General features: G+C 38.4%; 1 protein-coding gene across 2 annotated transcripts in view; it reads left to right on the top strand.

The window, feature by feature from the left end:
• Nucleotides 1–2703: 2703 nt before the first annotated feature.
• The window catches only part of LOC114654628 (AP-3 complex subunit sigma-1), a 90144-nt gene continuing 72971 nt past the window's right edge, over nt 2704–19876 (top strand). Inside the window, exon 1 of one of the 2 annotated variants that reach the window (XM_051929421.1) lies at nt 2704–2967. In XM_051929421.1, coding sequence (XP_051785381.1) covers nt 2899–2967 — 69 coding nt within the window. In that variant the 5' untranslated portion in view covers nt 2704–2898. The remainder of the gene's footprint in view (nt 2968–19876) is intronic. The other variant, XM_028805267.2, reaches the window with a different exon arrangement.

Genomic DNA, 19876 nt, shown 5'->3' with positions numbered 1-19876 from the left:
AGGAATGGTAAATAAAGTAGGGGACTTAGCAAATAATTTAATTAATTTTAGGCATTACCGAATAAACCAATAAGCCAAGTTAAATTTTCACTTTTCCTACACCATAATGCAGATCTAACAACTTTTACTCCAAATTTAAAATAAGAAGCTCACATAATCTCTTTCAACAACTGCATTCATCTATGAATAGCATGACTAATCTAGTGCATCCTCATCCTATAACAGTCTCCACTACTAGGAATCCAAAATTAAATTTTGGCTACTGACTCTCTACCTTGCTATTACTGTATAATTATTTTTGAGTTACTGACAGATTCTCCCTTTAAAGTTCTTTTGCAATGTCTTGTTGCTTCTTGAGCTTCCCTTAAACAACACACCTGTTAGTTACTAAGGGAAATTGAAAAGATTGCCTTATCTGCTGCACATTTGTAATCTTATTTCCTGCTTTTAAAAAAAACCTATGCATGTAGTACAGTTTACAATTACAATTTAGTTTCTAGGTATCAGGTAAATGGTGTGATTTAAGTGTTTTTAACCCTTAATTGTTCATTTTGAACATATTAATAATTTTTATTATGTTTACTAGGGGGCTTTGCACCCTACTCGCGTCGCTCGCCCATCCCCCAACCCCTCTCTCTGGGGGCACGCTTCACGCTTGCCACTTCACGTCTCTTGTGAAAGGGGGTGGAGGGGCTAAACGCACACTATGGAGATGTGGACGAATGAGCTGCTGGTACCAAGCTGCGTGATCTGCATGTCACGCTGTGCGGCGATCATTTAAAAGCCTGTACAGCAGCTGTCCTTTTGTCTCACTTCCTTGTTTCCCGGGGTGTTAAAGTGTCTCCGAGAAATTGTTTGCAGGTAGGGCGTGACGTGCAAGTAGTCTCGCGGGACTTCAATGTGTCTCCTCGAGATGATCACGTCTCAGCCCAAAATTTTTTTATTGAATAGATAGAGGTTATTTTGTTTTTTTCTGGGCATCATCAATTTGTGGTTTCTTTCTATTTGTTAATGGCAGCAGCACCATTGCCAGTTATGTGACCAGTAAGTCCCATGACACACAGTATGATATCATCATGCTAAAAGACAGTATCCCTGTAATTCAAGTGTCAAAGATTTAGGATTTGTGGAAAAAAATGATTGCATCTTTAGCTACTTACAATTACAATTTAGTTTCTAGGCAGCAGGTAAATGATGTGATTTAAGTGTTTTTAACCATTAATAGTTATCATCTACTTACTGTATATATGTTTGTTCATTTTGAACATATTAATAATTTTTATTATGTTTATGTTATTTTGTTTTTTTTTCTGGGCACCATCAATTTGTGGTTTCTTTCTGTTTATTAATGGCAACGGCACCATTACCAGTTATGTGACCAGTAAGTCCCATGACATACAGTATGATATCATCATCCTAAAAGACAGTATCCCAGTAATTGAAGTGTCACATATTTAGGCTTTGTGGGGAAAAAAGCATTGCATCTTTAGCTATTTAAAGAACATTTGGGGTGTCAGGACTTTACATGTTTTTGACCAAGAGTTTTGATTTTTGTGTTAGGCTTTGGTTTTTGATTCAAACAACTTTTTTGTTTATATATTTATATGTGCACCAGTTGTTTGTCTAGTAATTTTTTTAATTTATACATGTATTTTAACTGAAATTTGTTCACAGCACTTTGCGCCTGCAGTCACTGAAGAGCGCTATACAAAAAAAAATGTTGTATTGTACTGAGGATCTGTTGGCCAATATGAGCAGCTATCGGATGCGCAAAAGAGGAAAACACTGTAGACAAAGCATACAACTTGAAATAATCTCTCACAAGCTAAATATTAATCAACAGACGTTTCTGTAACTGAAATTGTGGAGTATTTTTACGTTTTAAGGAAAGGCAAGCAAGACAGAGTTGTTTTGGGCAGGATGGATTATAGAATTCACTGATCCATCCAGCCTGTAAACCCACTTATCCAGGGCGAGTGAGGAGGCTGCTGAAGCTTATCCCAGCAAGCAATGGGCACTGGTATGAACAACAACCTGGACAGGGCTCCACCCCTGGGCTCCTTACTAAGAGTCAGCAACACTACCACTTTGTCACTGTGCACCTAATTCTTTATTAATATTAATATTAACAGTGGCCTTAAATATTGAAGAAATATACCCTTTATTGAGACATATTTAGTAACTTTTTTTCCGAAGGGGAAGAACTGCCCACCCCCCCAAATACCCAAATAACCATCCCATATACTCCACAAATGCATATAGTCATATATTTACCTATATTTATATTGGGATATATTCTATGGCAAAAATTCTACCATATATTCATAGCAACAGGTGGTACGTTCCTTATTTACTGAGTTCCATTAACTCGCCTCACAACTTTGGGCTCATGACCTAGTCTGACTTCCTCCTATCACAGAATACAGTATATTCTTCAAATTTTAAGCTACAGTTTTAAAATATTGCGATAATTCATTTCAGTTTGTTACAATTCGATAGGAATTAGTTTGATTTTTTTTTCATTAGTCTATTCTCTTAAGTCTTAATTCCTAACTATGAAATATGTTCTTAGTTACACTTACATGAGAGTCAAGTTAATATATATATTATTTTTTTATCCTTACTGTTTTAATTACAGGCCAGCCAAACGAAGCGCCCAAACGCCTGCACGCATGAGCGCAATTGCACTTTTTGTCCCAGTGCAGTAGCCGTACCGCGGAAAATGAGGGTCTTGACGTGGAGAATTTCCGCCTTGTGACTGCAGGCGAGAGAATCCCAGCTGATTTTCCAATGGTGATCGATCAGTAAGAAGGAAGATAAAGAAAAAGTAATTTGCGAGTGCCAGTCAAACACAGACAGAGCCTAGCAGTAAGCCGTCTGTTGTTTAGTTGCAGCACCATGATTAAAGCTATCCTCATCTTCAATAATCACGGCAAACCCCGGCTCTCCAAATTTTACGAACACTATGTGAGTATGAAGGATTATGCTTGGAACTAACCGATGGGTTGTAAAAAAAATGAGAAAACGGTTTCATTTTGAAAATCAAGAGCTGTCATGCTGTTCACATTTAACTGCCTCGTTGGCAGAAGTGTCTGCGCCTTTCCTACATGTGCATAGATGTAGCACAATTCTCCAGCTAACAGCTGTAACTTAACTTCCTTTAAGCAAGTTTGTTATTTTCATAAAGAAAAAGTAAAAAAAGGAAGTAGTTTCTCTTATTACCAATAAGGAATTGACTTAAACGCTGTTATTTTGTCTTTGTATTCAGCTTTATATATAGCTCCTTTCAAGTGACTAGTGAAAGTGCGTTTTGCCAATACAGTATATTATTGTTAGTTTAATCTGTTCCAATGTAGAAAAAAACTGTATAATTTCTATTTAACTTAGGTCGTTTTATTATTAGTTAATTTATAGTTATGCTTATCTGTAAAGAAGAGCAGATGATAAGACTCCTCGGTGCCTGATTCTAACACGTTTGTTGTGATTGAGTGAATGTGACCGTATCCCCTCAATGGCATTTCTGTTTCTCCAGTCATGAGACATGGGTCATGAACGTAAGTCAGATGTTGGCAATCTGCATAAGTTGTAAGCTGATCATGTGACACCTATTCGTATACTTTGCGTCCTTAGAGCCTAATTTTGTCCAGTATTGAATCACACTGAGCTGCAAATAATACAGATATATACAGATAATTGCTCCTAGTGGGATGCCAGCCTTTGCCGGTGCACTCGTGCAGTCATACAGGCACACTGGCTCATTGCTTGTATTGAAGTATATGCCTAAGGTTTCCCAAGCAAACCCACACAATATGTGGTGTATATGGAAACTTCATGCACAGACCATTTATGTCAAGTCATGAACTGTAATTTTAGGTAGTATTCTGTGGTTTTGCCATCGTGGTGAGATGCCAGTGCCTTGCAGCCTCATGTTATGTGGTCTTGCCCATTGTTGTTAAGAAATTACTTTCGCCTGTTTAGATTATGTTTTCGTGCTTCGGTCAGATTTGCTGAATGTAAAGGGGTTATCAGATTTCTCAAGTATTTTGATTTCATGAAAGTAACTCTTGAGATATACTGTATACTCTGAAAATGCTTAATTGAACTTCTACAACACTTTTTGCTCCTTAGCTGTCTGTGATATGTGAGTCATTCAAAAATTAACCTTTTAGCTCTGCACTAGTTGAACACACTTAGTCCATTTTCTATTGTGAGGTGAGCACCAGGGAGGATGCAACTCTGAAAATATTGCCAGTCTGTTGTAGAGCACACCGACTGGACCACTTTAGAGTTTTCAGTCATTGTGACTTTTAAGCCTTTGGTATCCAAGGGGAAATAAAATCCATGTGGATTCGGTGAGAAAGTCCAGTTTCCATAGTCACTTAATGTACTGCGATTCCCATTAAGTTTTTCAGGACCGGTAAAGCTGTAGTATTAACCACTGAATGGGAACATTTGCAGTTTGTAGATTATACAGGTGTTTACTTGGTTTTTGTCAATTACTTTCAGTGTAACCATTTTCATTGCTTTCAGAACTAAATGGGTTTAACATATCTTTGAAGCAGCAGAAGTAAGGCAGAATTGTTCTGTAGTAGTTGTAGTATGCTAGTCCAGGTTAAACAACATGCAGACACATCCTCATGTGTTACTAGAGAAGCCAACTAAACTTACAGTGAGCATATATTATTTATATTGGATTGATTGCCACAGTAAGTGGAGATTAGGTTACTTGTTCACCTTTGTTTTCCTTTTTTATCTCTCTCTGCATTTTTTTCATGTGTTAGTTTTGTTGTTAACATTGCTAAATAGTCGATTGCATAATACAAAACAGAAAACCAAGACAAAATCAAAAGATTCATATACCAAAGAGCAAAAAAATATACCTGCTTTGGGAGAGCTTGGTCACCTGAGTAAGGCCATATGTCAGGTTGCAGCAACCTGTGTCAGACATTGACAATGATACTTCAACAACTGTATTTAAAATGCTGGTTGTAAAATTTGGGTTACCATTCAAGCCATTGGCTTTTATTTCTAATACACATAAAAAATTAATCTGTTTAATAGAAAATTTTAAAAAAAGACAAACATCTATTAAAGTTGTGTTCGTATTTGAGGTCAATCTGAGTACAGAATTTTCCATGCAGTTAAAAAATGCATAAGTAAATAAATTCTTGTTGTCTCAATGATCTTTTAAGACTAAATGTTAGAATCACATGCAAAATGTAACACTGAAAATATTTTAAAACCCACATTACCTAATTAAGGGTTGCTTGTAGGTGGTTGGCAGTGAAAGACAATCCCAGCAACACTTGATGCAAGGCAGGGAACAAGTGCCAGTCCATTACAGGTTTCACTCGTGTACACCCAACATTTGTATAAATGGTGCGTATGTATAAAAATGTTGCGTACGCCCGTTTCCACATATACTTTGATATGTATAAAAACTAAACTTGACATGAAGCCATGCACATTTTCACAGCAGCCTCATACTATGCGTATGCAAGTTTCTGCTTGGTTTTGCAAACAGATGGCACCCAGTGTCAAAGCAGCACTACTGTTTCTGTGTGGTGTCCCTTTCTTTTATAGATTCGCATTCATGACATGGGATTTATCATTAATTGCATATCATTTAAAAATTTAATTCAGTTGATTGTAATCATTCTGTAATAATATAATGGAGCACAGACTGTTCCAACTACCATAGCTGCTTAAATGGAAGAATTAGAAGAGAGGGCATATTTTTGTAAATGATGATAACTGGCTTCTGAGTCGATTTCGATTTACAAGAGCTATCCTTTTGGAGCTGTGTACTGAACTGGCACTGGCTTTACAAAGACAGACTTTGAGGAATTTTGCTCTACCTTCTCCTTTGCAAGTTCTGTCCACCATCGGGATTTTAGTCACAGGAGCTTTTCAGCGTGAACTTGTTGACTGATCAAGTATTTCTCAGTATTCACAGAGTTGCGCCATGCCTGCTGTACAGGATGGTGTTATCCTCTTTTCATCCAGATATGTAAGATTTCCTTACACTGTGGTTGAACTGGGAAATATCAAAGTGCAAGTTTGATTAGCTGCACGCACATTGCTATTGCATTGGTGCTGGACAAGTTACATCAGCCAGGGATGAATCGCCAAAAGAATGAGCTGCCATTACATCATTCCTAGCAGGAGAGCCTATAAAAACACAATTGCAGGTGTGTTTTCCACCTAGTACGGCAAAAGGCAAGTAGTCCTTTTAAGGATAGTGAGTCACCTCAAAGAGCAGAGAATCTAGCTGCTGTGGTGCTTGGCGCAGATGCTACACTATAAAGGCGCCTTCAGAGAATGAATTTGCTTATGTAAATAGAAAGCATTTCCGCTGTATTAATGTGCTGCTCTACTGTGCACAGAAAGAATGTTGCAGTGTGCAAGCATGTAGCATGCTGCGTAATGTGGCACACAATCATGGCTTCCCCGTACCTGAAGAGATGCAGCATGATGAACCTGACCCAAACCCACCAAATGATCAGCCAAATCGGACAACTTCATTTAAATGTAATTAGCAGAATGTAAAACAGGCAATCAGTTATAGCATCTTTTAACCAATTCATTTAATTTGTGGTCAGTATCACATAGTACAGCATTTATATTCCTTAGTTCATTGGCCACATGCCTTACAGCATCCGCTATTGCATTTTGTGACTCCAGAACAGCATCCGTCAGCACACAGCCAGATTATCTGGCAGCGGTTTCAGAGGCAGTAGCGTGTGTGCAGCCAGCACCCAAAGATGTGCTGGGCACAGCAGCACCATCACCGCCTGGAGTCCTGCCCTTGGCATGGGGATCAGCTTCTTTAATATTGTCTGAAACATAATAAATAGACGGTGGGCTGCGACTCGCCTTTTCACATCAACTTTGATATCTGACACTTTATTTTGGGCACTGTGTGACTTTCTGAACTTGAACTTAGGAGTGTCTCTGCCATGCTGTATCACTTCTTCATTTTCTTTTTGTTTCTTATACCACTGCTTTAGCCAACAAATAGTATGTTTTTTCCTTGCCTCTACTTCGCATTCACTGAAATTCGTCTTTTTTCCATGTGCTTTTTCCATTGTCTTTTAACAAAACACTAAACAGAAGGGGGTATTTATATTGATTTGCATATTCAAATATGCAAAACTCTGGGAAGAGTTGGGGAGGGGTTGGAGGCGCATGCATGTTTGTTAAAATTTATATTGATTAGGATTTATAAAGGGAAAGTGCATGGAACTTTGCTTACGCACAGTTGTATGCTTCTGAACTATTTTGTGCATATGCACATTTCCAGTTTTGTCCATTCACCATGTTTTAGTGTGAATTCTGTGCACGCAGTTATACATGAGGCCCCAAGTGAGCAATGTTTGGGCAGCAGTACTACCCCTGTGTCTCCATGCTGTTCATGTGCAAAATATGTACAGTTAAATTACTGAACAGAATCTTACATTTAATGTATTACTTTACTGGGACTTACTCTACGGTAGTGGTGGAACCATCATTATTACATCTGTGCAGTGTTTCACTGTTTTAAGTGTGCCTCATAGTGTCCACAGCCCAAACACATGTTACTATAGCTGGTCAACTACTGTCTGTAGAAATTTTAGTTAATATGTAATTGTGGCCATGTTGTTGCTCACATTTTACCTGACTGATGTTCCTTTAATGATTGCTTAACTGCCCATTACCAATTACTGCTGAATTGAGCTTTCACTGTCCTTGACTTTGAAAAGTTAAGAAAGTTATGGCTATATACTTCAACATTTTAGATGTTTCATTACTGTTAGTGTTTTTCTTTTGTTGAATAATCAATAAATTGTAAAGTAGCAGGGAAAAAAATCTATTATTAGCATATTAGAAATATTTAATTAAAACATGTATGTAATCTTTGGTCTGTCCAAGGTTACAGGTTTTAATGCTACAGGACTGTTTTTTTATTTAAACTTCTACAACAGAAATTATATTTTGATCCAGAATTCAATTACTCTCCTGATTAAAGTGTTCCTCCAAGTAATGACCTTTTCAGGCAGATGGGAATGTATTTCCTCTTTTTTATTAGATTAGTTTATTCTTCCATATATTTTCATCATTTATCAAGTAAGCAATTGACAATTTTTCAGTTCTTTCTCCTGCTACTGGCATGATTATTTGAGGAGGAGTTATAAATTACAAATTCCACATAAATTGAGTGAATTATTTTTGAATTCTGGAAGTTTTCTTTGCATATGTAAATGAAACCATTATATGCATATCAATCTAAATTGAAAAGAGTGATGTTGCTCAAGCATTAATTCCCAATTATCTGGGAACGCAGCATTTCTAGTGCCATTTTTTACTTTATCCATCATACTTTCAGAGGTGGATATAACTTTTAGGCTGCGGTGGGTTGGCACCCTGCCCAGGATTGGTTCCTGCCTTGTGCCCTGTGTTGGCTGGGATTGGCTCCAGTAGACCCCCGTGACCCTGTGTTCGGATTCAGCGGGTTGGAAAATGGATGGATGGATATAACTTTTAGGGGTTTACCATGAGCTTTGTTTGCATCACACCCAAAATTATAGTTTTTTTCAATGCAATTCCAGGGCATAGTATATTTTATAACTGCTTAATCTGAGCTGTATTTCCCTTGTCTCTTTGCTTCCAAAACTGGACTTTCATTGTTGCTATCCACTCATAGCCACGTATTCAATGTGGCTGAATATTAAGAGATGGGTTTATTTTGAAAGAGTATGCTCGGAACAGGTTGTACATTTATTGTAGCACATTACAGGTAGAAGGTAATGAATTTAGATAAAAGACTAAAAATAACTATGTTATTCTTCTTAAGTTTCAGAATTGTTAAATAAAAATGTTACAGTATTTATTCAAGATACTTAAGCAATTTGTATCTAAAAGAAAAAAAATGACAGTGGCACTAAACAATATCTTCATTTATGTCTGTCTGTTTATCTGTATATATGCATCAACAAAACCTGGCAGGCATCAATTTAAGAAAAAAAAAGAAATCAGTATAAAATCAACCTTATCAACTCATCACTTTGTATGACATTTACTTGAGTTGTCCTGAGTACACAGATCAACAATTTTGACTATAAATTGACCTGGTATTAGTGAGAGTGTGTGAATGTGCCCTGCAGTGATTGACCCTTTGAGGTTAGTTCTTGCCTTGCTTCTGGTGTTACCAGGATTGGCCATGGGATCCAGTTGTTCTGAATTTGGACTAGGTTGGTTCATCAGACAGATGAATGGAAGCAAATATTAGATTAGGTTAGATAAACTTTATTAATCCCAAGGGGAAATTTTGATGTATACCACAGCAAAAACATGATAAACAAGGATACAGATTCACAATACAAATACAAATAATACAGCCAATCATTCAATCAATAAATAAAAAAATAAATATATATCGAATGTATATTATGCAGAAATTTCAAAAGGAACTTAGAGTACATCAGGAGGAAGCAATAAATTGCTTGATTGTAGTGAGCAGAAAAGATCCCCAGAATCACCACTTAGCACACCATGGTAGAATGAGCCTGTGGCTAAAAGAGCTCCAAGAGAGCATCTCCTGGAGGGAATTTATTGTTATTAATAATAATAATACATTTTATTTATATAGCGCCTTTCCCATGCTCAAGGCTATTACTAGGGGGCTCGCCCACCCCTGGGTTTGGTTTACCAGATAACCATCCATCCATCCATTTTCCAACCCCCTGAATCCAAACACAGGGTCACGGGGGTCTGCTGGAGCCAATCCCAGCCAACACAGGGCACAAGGCAGGAGCCAATCCACCGCAGTTACCAGATAACCAATTCAAAGAGATTGTTATTTTAATGGGAATTGTTACATATGTATTATTTTCATTTTTACTTTAAAACTTTTCTAAAAACAATATTTGTCCTTTATTTCCTGCCCCGGGTGTGGTTAAATCTCTTTCTCGCGGGACTTATAATGCTGCTCGCATTGTGAAGGGGGGGTCTGAACGCACGTTAAAGAGATATGATCGTTTCAGTTTCTTGCTGCTGCTGCTGGCCAGCTGCGTGTTTTGCTTGTCGCGCTTTGTGTCAATCATTTAAAAGCCTGTACAGCAGCTGTCCTTTTGCCACTTTGTGCCTCTGCCGCTAGCGTTCTGGGGGGTGAGGGGGGGGAGGGGGTATGAACGCATGCTAAGGTGATGTGTTCAGATCATCTGCTGGCTTGCTGCAGCTGCGTGTTCTGCTTGTCGTTGTTTTAATAGCTGGGAGCACCTGAAGTGTGTCTGTCAAAAGCATTCCAACAACTGTTAGGTTAGATGTCCATGAACTTGTTTTAAATTGTTTGTAAGTAGGGCGTGACATGCAAAAGTCACTGTCTCACGTATTTTGCTTCCTAAGGTTGTAATGTCTAGTGTTGCATGTCGTCAGAGTGTCTCTTCGAGATGATCTGGTCTTGATCGCTTCGCTTAAACCCCCCCGGAGGCGCGATACACTCCTGCCACTTTGCATCTATCCCGCTTGCCTTGTGAAGGGGGGGAGCTGAACACACGCTAAGGAGAGGCAGATGGATCAGCTACTGGCTTTGTGCTGCTTCTGCCAAGGTGTGTGTTCTGCATGTCGCTCTGTGCGTCGATCATTTAAAAGCCTGTACAGCAGCTGTCCTTCTGTCTCACTGCCTTGTCTCGCGTGACGTTAAAATGTCTCTTGCGGGACATCAGATTGTCTTCCGAGAAGATCATGTCTTGTCTCCCTGGTCTCCCTGCCAAGATTTTTTTTTTATAATAGATCATATCCTTAGCCCGACATCCACATATCATATGTGTTTACAAAGTGCGTTTTAATAAGTTTACATGTGTTTAAAGCGTGTGAGAGGGTTATTTTAAGGCTTAAACTATAAAAAAATGTTTATTTATATGGCCTTTCTATATCGCGGATTTTCACCTATTACTGATGGATCTGGAACGTAACTTCCACGATAGGTGGGGGATCACTGTACAGTACTATTAATACCAGTGTATGATTATCAGTTCAATGTGATAAATGCTATCACATGATATATTTCTCAAGCTGCAATATAATGAGTCATGTTCATTCATGTACAGTTGTGCTTGAAAGTTTGTGAACCCTTTAGAATTTTCTATATTTCTGCATAAATATGACCAAAACATCATCAGATTTTCACTCAAGTCCTAAAAGTAGATAAAGAGAAACCAGTTAAACAAATGAGATAAAAATATTATACTTGGTCATTTATTTATTGAGGAAAATGATCGAATATTACATATTTGTGGGTGGCAAAAGTATGTGAACCTCTAGGATTAGCAGTTAGTTTGAAGGTGAAATTAGAGTCAGGTGTTTCCAATCAATGGGATGACAATCAGGTGTGAGTGGGCACCCTGTGTTATTTAAAGAACAAGGATCTATCAAAGTCTGCTCTTCACAACACATGTTTGTGGAAGTGTATCATGTGTAGAAAAGGCTCTATATAGGCGCCTAACCCGACACAGATAGACACATAGGCACGTATAAACACACAAGGACTTTTATTTTTCTTCACCCGTGGGTGCACGTCTTCCCCGTGACCCACAGGCAATACACAGTCCCAAAAGCACACTTTTCCACACACCCACAATTCTTTCTCCTCTCCCACCACTCCTCCGCAAGCGTAGTCCTCGTCCTCCTCCCGACCTTGGAGTGGTGGTGGCTGGCCCTTTTTATAACCTACCCGGAAGCATTCCAGGTGCTTGACCACCTGGTTCTAATTGCACTTCCAGGTGGGGCTGAAGATTCAATCAGCCGGGCTGCAGACTCCATGTAGCTCCCCCTAGCGGCCATCCGAGCCCCCAACCAGGCTGTGGAGGACTCCATCTCCCATGGAGCCATGCGCTAGGCTGGGGGATCACCGTCCGCCAGGGAGACTGCCACCAAGCGTCCCGGGGGAGGTATTGAGCTGCCCATGGTGGCTCTCCCGGAATAGATGCAGCAGGGGCGTCCCTGCCGGGCATGGGACCCGGCTGTCCTTCACAAATGGCACGAACAAATGAGATTTCTGAGGACCTCAGAAAAAGAGTTGTTGATACTCATCAGGCTGGAAAGGGTTACAAAACCATCTCGAAAGAGTTTGGACTCCACCAATCCACAGTCAGACAAATTGTGTACAAATGGAGGAAATTCAAGACCATTGTTACCCTCCCCAGGAGTGGTCGACCAACAAAGATCACTCGAAGAGCAAGGTGTATACTAGTCGGCGAGATCACAAAGGACCCAGGGTAACTTCTAAGCAACTGAAGGCCTCTCTCACATTGGCTAATGTTCATGTTCATGAGTCCACCATCAGGAAAACACTGAACAACAATGGTGTGCATGGCAGGGTTGCAAGGAGAAAGCCATTGCTCTCCAAAAAAAACATTGCTGCTCGTCTGCAGTTTGCTAAAGATCACGTGGACAAACCAGAAGGCTATTGGAAAAAAATGTTTTGTGGACAAATGGGACCAAAATAGAACTTTTTGGTTTAAATGAAAAGTGTTATGTTTGGGGAAAGGAAAATGCTGCATTCCAGCATAAGAACCTTATCCCATCTGTGAAACATGGTGGTGGAAGTATCATGGTTTGGGCCTGTTTTGCTGCATCTGGGCCAGGACGCCTTGCCTTCATTGATGGAACAATGAATTCTGAATTATATCAGAGAACTAGCAAAATACCCGCGCTTCGCAGCGGTGAAGTAGTGTGTTAAAGAGGTTATGAAAAAGTAAAGGAAACATTTTAAAAATAACGTAACATGATTGTCAATGTAATTGTGTTGTCATTGTTATGAGTGTTGCTGTCATATATATATATACATATACATATACAGTAATCCCTCCTCCATCGCGGGGGTTGCATTCCAGAGCCATCCGCGAAGTAGAAACCATATGTTTATATGGTTATTTTTATATTGTCATGCTTGGGTCACAGATTTGCGCAGAAACACGAGGTTGTAGAGAGACAGGAACGTTATTCAAACACTGCAAACAAACATTTGTCTCTTTTTCAAAAGTTTAAACTGTGCTCCATGACAAGACAGAGATGACAGTTCTGTCTGACAATTAAAAGAATGCAAACATATCTTCCTCTTCAAAGGAGTGCTTGTCAGGAGCAGAGACTGTCATAAAGACAGAGAAAGCAAACAAATCAATAGGGCTGTTTGACTTTTAAGTATGCGAAGCACCGCGGCACAAAGCTGTTGAAGGCGGCAGCTCACACCCCCTCCGTCAGGAGCAGGGAGAGAGAGAGAGAGAGAGAGAGACAGAGAAAAACAAACATGCAAAAATCAATACGTGCCCTTCGAGCTTTTAAGTATGCGTAGCTTCACTAAGCAGCTGCACACAGAAGGTAGCAACGTGAAGATAATCTTTTAGCATTTTTAGACGAGCATCCGTATCGTCTAGGTGTGCGAACAGCCCCCCTGCTCACACCCCCTACGTCAGGATCAGAGAAAGTGCAAGAGAGAGAAAGAGAAAAGTAAGTTGGGTAGCTTCTCAGCCATCTGCCAATAGCGTCCCTTGTATGAAATCAACTGGGCAAACCAACTGAGGAAGCATGTACCAGAAATTAAAAGACCCATTGTCCTCAGAAATCCGCGAACCAGCAAAAAATCTGCGATATATATTTAAATATGCTTACATATAAAATCCGCGATAGAGTGAAGCCGCGAAAGGCGAAGCGCGATATAGCGAGGGATCACTGTACACATATATATAATATATATACACACACACATATACACATATTATTTATATATATATATATATATATATATATATACATACATACATATACACACATACATGCACTTACAATAACATAGAAATCAATATAAACAACATTAACATCATTATCATTATCATATGAGAATATGAAGTAATATATAAGAAGCACATTTCATATAAATATAAATTATTATTATTATTATTTATTATTATAAACTTCTATAATTTGCTACCGTGGCTATTCGTTTGTCTGTCCAGGATTTTAAATCACCTGTAGCTCTCAAACCGTTTCACCTATTGACTTGAAATCTGGTACACATATAGTACGTCACGTCTGCTATCCGCTTTATGGGTGATGATTGTATTACTCTTTTAATCTTTATTTTATTTTATTGTAGAATCGACTCCTATCTGCGCACACTAGGGCGGCCGTGTGCGGATGCGTATGGTGTATTCACTCCATGTTATCGTGCATTGCGCTGTCACTGGTATTTTGATAAAAGAATTTGAACAACATATAAGAAGCGTATAAATTATTAAACAGTAAAACATTAACATTTAAGAAGTAAAGTTACATTGAGTACTACTGCAGTGCCTTCGGGTATACCTCATTTTTTGTTTGCCCATTACATGCTTAAATGTATACATTTTTTGGTGTACCTACCCGAGAACACGCGACATATAACCGACCGTGGGAGAAGCATGGATTTTAAAAACGCGTTGAGTTCATCTGCTGGTCTCCCTCGTGGAATAACTGGTAACGTTTCACTAAAATCTACAGCGAGTAAAACGACATTACCTCCTTTTTTTTTTTTTTTTACGATCTCTGAGATCTTGCTTTTTTCGGTTCAAGGCTTCATAAACTCTTTTATGTTCCATGGTGAACTTATCCCAAACCATCATCTTTGAATGTTGCAAGACTTTCGCCTTGTATGTAGATCGGGGTAATTACATTCATTGCATTCCTAGTCTGAATCACGATCTGATTGTAACATCCGCTACGTGCCCTCTTTTAATTGCGAGAAGCAGATATATATAGCCAAATTCTCGCGCTTCGTTGCAGCGAAGTACTGCTTTTAATTTTTTATTAAGAAGAAAAGAAAACCTTTTTAAACGGATCGAAAATATACCAATAACAATTTGTTAAGGATCTGTTTTTTTGTGAAGCTCCCTTTTCACAGCTGTCGCGCTACGGTGTGTGTTTCGTTTATTTGACAGTATGTAGATCGTGGTAATTTACATTCATGGCATTCGTTTTCTGAATCACAATCTGATTCTATGGGTGGTTACCTGCCAGGTCACGCTTGTGGTCTGTCAGCAAGTCGCCTTACGTCCGCCACGTGCCCTCTTTCTGTTCCCAGAAGCGTTTCTATAAACTTAATTTAAACTTACGTTTTACACCATGCTTTTTTCCCTTATGAAGATGCTTGTATGCTTCACTCGCTCGCTTCTTATTGTTTCGCTCCCTTCTCAATTGTTTAATGAATTTTTTGTTCTTCGCTGTTTGCGGCGCCAGAGTTGAAGCCCCTAACGTTGCGGTCAGCAAGTCGGCTAACATCCGCCATGTGCCGTCTTTCAGTTGCGAGAAGCAGATCATAGAATGGTTTTAATAGTTTACTTTCAAATAATGCAAAGAGTATGCTACACGTGTTTCTCCCTAATTCTGGACTCATCAGGCGTACACACTCACTGCATCCGCTCTCGGGAATCGAATCTCGAACGTCAGCGCCAGAGGTGAAGCCACTAACGTTGCGCTACGGCGTGTGGTTCGTTTATACCTCGTGTCTTCTCATTAAACTTTTATCTCGCGAATATGTTATTGCAATCCGCAGCGGGAGCGTTTCTATAAACTTAATTTAAACTTACGTTTTACACCGTGCTTTTTTCCCTTATGAAGATGCTTGTATGCTTCACTCGCTCGCTTCTTATTGTTTCGCTCCCTTCTCAATTGTTTAATGAATTTTTTGTTCTTCGCTGTTTGCGGCTCCTCCTTCATTTCTCCCTACTACGTTCACAGTCTTTTCACGTGATTACGTGGGAGGCGTGATGACGTGACACTCAACTCCTCCTCCCACGGCCATCGAGCTGCCGTCCATTACAGTATATTGTGAAAAAAGAGGTTCCAGTTATGACCATTACGCGTTGAATTTCGAAATGAAACCTGCCTAACTTTTGTAAGTAAGCTGTAAGGAATCAGCCTGCCAAATTTCAGCCTTCCACCTACACGGGAAGTTGCAGAATTAGTGATGAGTCAGTCAGTCAGTCAGTGAGTCAGTGAGGGCTTTGCCTTTTATTAATTAGTATAGATTCTAAAGGAAAATGTACTGAATCTCAAGAGAAGGTGGGTCATGCAGCAAGACAATGACCCTAAGCACACAAGTTGTTCTACCAAAGAATGGTTAAAGAAGAATAAAGTTAATGTTTTGGAATGGCCAGGTCAAAGTCCTGACCTTAATCCAATCGAAATGTTGTGTAAGGACCTGAAGCGAGCAGTTAATGTGAGGAAACCCACCAACATCCCAGAGCTGAAGCTGTTCTGTATGGATGATTGGGCTAAAATTCCTCCAAGCTGGTGTGCAGGACTGATCAACAGTTACTGGAAATGTTCAGTTGCAGTTATTGCTGCAAAGGGGGGTCACACCAGATACTGAAAGCAAAGGTTCACATACTTTTGCCACTCACAAATATGTAATATTCGATCATTTTCCTCAATAAATAAATGACCAAGTATAATATTTTGTCTCATTTGTTTAACTGGTTTCTCTTTATCTACTTTTAGGACTTGAGTGAAAATCTGATAATGTTGTAGGTCATATTTATGCAGAAATATAGAAAATTCTAAAGGGTTCACAAACTTTCAAGCACAACTGTATATCATTCACATATATTAATTTTTTTATTGGATTGAATAACCATCATTTCCTGAAATTAGACATCTCTCAGGCCCAAATATCTTGCAAGAAATACTGAAAACACATTCCACAAGAGTAGATGAGGTAGGAATAGCTAGATACCGACATACAATTTGAGCTGAATAGGGGAACCGATTCTGGTTGTCCTTCCAGTTTGGAAGACAATCAGACTCCTCAGTACGGCACGATAGGCTTAGGTAACTTGGTACCTCCGCTAAAGATGTGGATGGGACTTGGGTGTCCATAAATGCAAAAGGTTTTGTTCTATTTTTTTGAGGGGGAAAAAGCAATCCTTTGTAGTTGCTGCTTTTGGTGAAGAGAGTGAAAGGAGCTTCTTTGTTAAAATGTCTTTGATATTTTTTATTATCTTTCTCCACCCATGCACCAGTCAAATTTAAATTGTTTAATCCAATGTTGCAGCCTCCTGAAACCACTCCATATTTTCAAACTAAGTCAGGCATTTCTGAATTGAGGGATGTATGGTTGTGACCATTTTACTTGTTTTCATCGTTGCTGCAGCATGGTGAAGACCCCTGACACATGGAATAACATAACTTGCAGTTACAGATTTATCAGCCTGACATTTATCTGTTGCTTCCTCAAAAGGTTCTAGAGTTTCACAGAGTTGTTTGATTAGCTGATTTGATTATTGTCAATTGATTAGTTTGATTAAATGAGATTCAGGAATTTTTACTGCTCTCATTCTTTTGTAGCAAAATGAAGTGAGCCTCTGCACTTTTACCGTAACAATTTTCAAAGGACCTGCTTATTCTATCTAGAGCATCATGGACCACGAGCTGGACAGAATGGATAAAGCATGGGTTCCTCTCGGGGAAAATGTTTTTAGCGACATTAATGTGGAGAGTCACATTTTGTATTTTAACTTTTATTTATAACAGTGATTTGTGAAATTAATATGCATGTTAATGTATAAAACATATAAAGTGGAACCTCGGTTCATGACCATAATTCATTCCAAAACTCTGGTCGTAAACCGATTTGGTCGTGAACCGAAGCAATTTCCCCCATAGGATTGTATGTAAATACAATTAATCCATTCCAGACCGTACGAACTGTATGTAAATATATATATTTTTTAGTTTTTAAGCACAAATTTAGTTAATAATACCATAGAATACACAGCGTAATAGTAAACTAAATGTAAAAACATTGAATAACACTGAGAAAGCCTTGAACAACAAAGAAAACTAACACTGCAATAGTTCGCGCTACAGTGCTAGGAACCGCTCGCTAAAAACACTTTTTTTTAATGAGTTTTAAGCACAGGGGAAAAAATGAACATTTGAAAAATCCGTAATTTAATAAACCACCAAGAAAAGTAACATTGCAACAATGCAGGCTACGAACCGATCACTGTAAACAGAACTGAAATCAAAAACAAACCTTCTCTACCTTATGCGTCCCTCCCTCCCTCTCTCTCTCGCTCGCGCTGTCTCTCTGGTGCACCTGTATGTGTGTGCGTGTTTTTCTTTTGCAAGCCTGGAGCACCTGTGTGTGTGTCTCTCTAGCGCGCTCCTGTGTGTTTGTGTGTGTGTGTTGCGCTCTCTCACTCATTCTCTTGCTCGTTGCACAGGAAATGCACAGGGAGAGACTGAACATGTACAAGCTGAAAGGGAACCTGGCTTGTTCGTATACCGAGTGTGTGGTCGTGAACCGAGGCAAAAGTTTGGCGAACTTTTTGGTCGTAAACCGATTTGTACATGTACCGAGACGTTCGTGAACCGAGGTTCCACTGTATAACTCTTGTATTTCTTTTATATGTTTGTGATTTGTGTTATTCATAATATTTTATGTACTGTAGACTATTTAGAAAATCAAGTCAAGTTATCTTAGAAAGTGGAATTTGGTGGAATTCATTTGAATCAGTTGTGTTTCCTGACATTCCAATTCAATTCCAATTCCATTTCTCTTCAGTTTCATGCAATTTTAATTCTAATTCCAATTCCAGGAAGTGAATCAGAATTTACAATGAATTTTCAATTCAATTCTTGTATGGCCTAAACCCTGATACTGTTCAAGCAAAAGTTCCATTTTGAAAAATATCCTTCTTTTTATTTCTTAAACTGATTTTTTTCTTGTTTTTTTGTCCGTTCATATCAAAAGCTTGTACGTGTTATGCTTGTTATGGAAGCATCCTACACAAGACATTTTACTTCCCAAAGACAGGGGTTAGATTCTTTTTTGTTAATTTAATATGCACATCTTCAGTATGTAGTAAGTTCTATAGATACGAGGAGAACATAACAGCTCAACATGACCTAGTGACCCTGTTGTGCGGTTGCAGTAAAAACTCCTATGCCAGTATTCCACTTTAAATAAAATGTAATTTTAATAAATACATGATATAGCACTGAGGATCAGCCTAAGTGCAAGAGATCTTTACAGCCGTCATTTTATGAGTTGTATTATTTAACATATTTGCATTTGCTTTTTATATGGTAACCTTAAGCTTTATTGCTTTTTTAATTTTTAAAGAAGATATATAGTTTTGTCAACATTGTGCATCTTGAAAAATATTTAGATTAGCTAAATGTTATTAATCTCAATGGGAATTTTAGATGCATTTAAAATTTTTAAAATGTAATATATTTGAAATCTTTACATTTTCTAATTGCTGTATGTATGTTAACTATTAAGTAAACAATGTCAGGTTGATCTATTTAAATTGAACTAAGAGATCAAGCCTTACATTAAGTGAGTAAAAATCAGAAGAAAGCCTGACAGTTTCTGTGTGTCTTTATAAGACCGTATTAACAAGCAAAAGTGTTGATGTTTAAACATTTAAAGTGTAATAATTGCTTTTGTTTTTGTAATAATAACCTTCAACTAGCATTCCCAAAGCTAGGTAAGCAAATCCTGAAACTGTTGCAAAATTTATGAAGATTAATTGAAACTTTAATTTGAGCACAAATTAACTTTTTTAATCTCCTCTGTATTTTATATTGGGGAATAAATATACATATTTTGAATGCAAGCAGATCTTATTAGTGGGTACCTAGAATGCTTTAAATCTTTGTCAGGACCCATTTTAGAACAGTAGTGATGAGAAAGAAATTAACTTCCTAAAGAAAAAAATGTGTTGCTGTTGTGTTTGGGCTTGGTGACTTAAACAGCCTATTATGTGAGACATTTTGTATATAAAGGCAAAAATAATGTCAGTAGATGTGTACATTTATACAAGTGAAATAAATGTTGATAACAGGCTGCTAA

Source organism: Erpetoichthys calabaricus, chromosome 7 (genome assembly GCF_900747795.2).
Source record: "Erpetoichthys calabaricus chromosome 7, fErpCal1.3, whole genome shotgun sequence".
Classification (NCBI taxonomy): domain Eukaryota; kingdom Metazoa; phylum Chordata; class Cladistia; order Polypteriformes; family Polypteridae; genus Erpetoichthys; species Erpetoichthys calabaricus.
The sequence above is the reverse complement of the archived record's forward strand: the minus strand, read 5'-3'. Positions and strand labels throughout refer to the sequence as shown.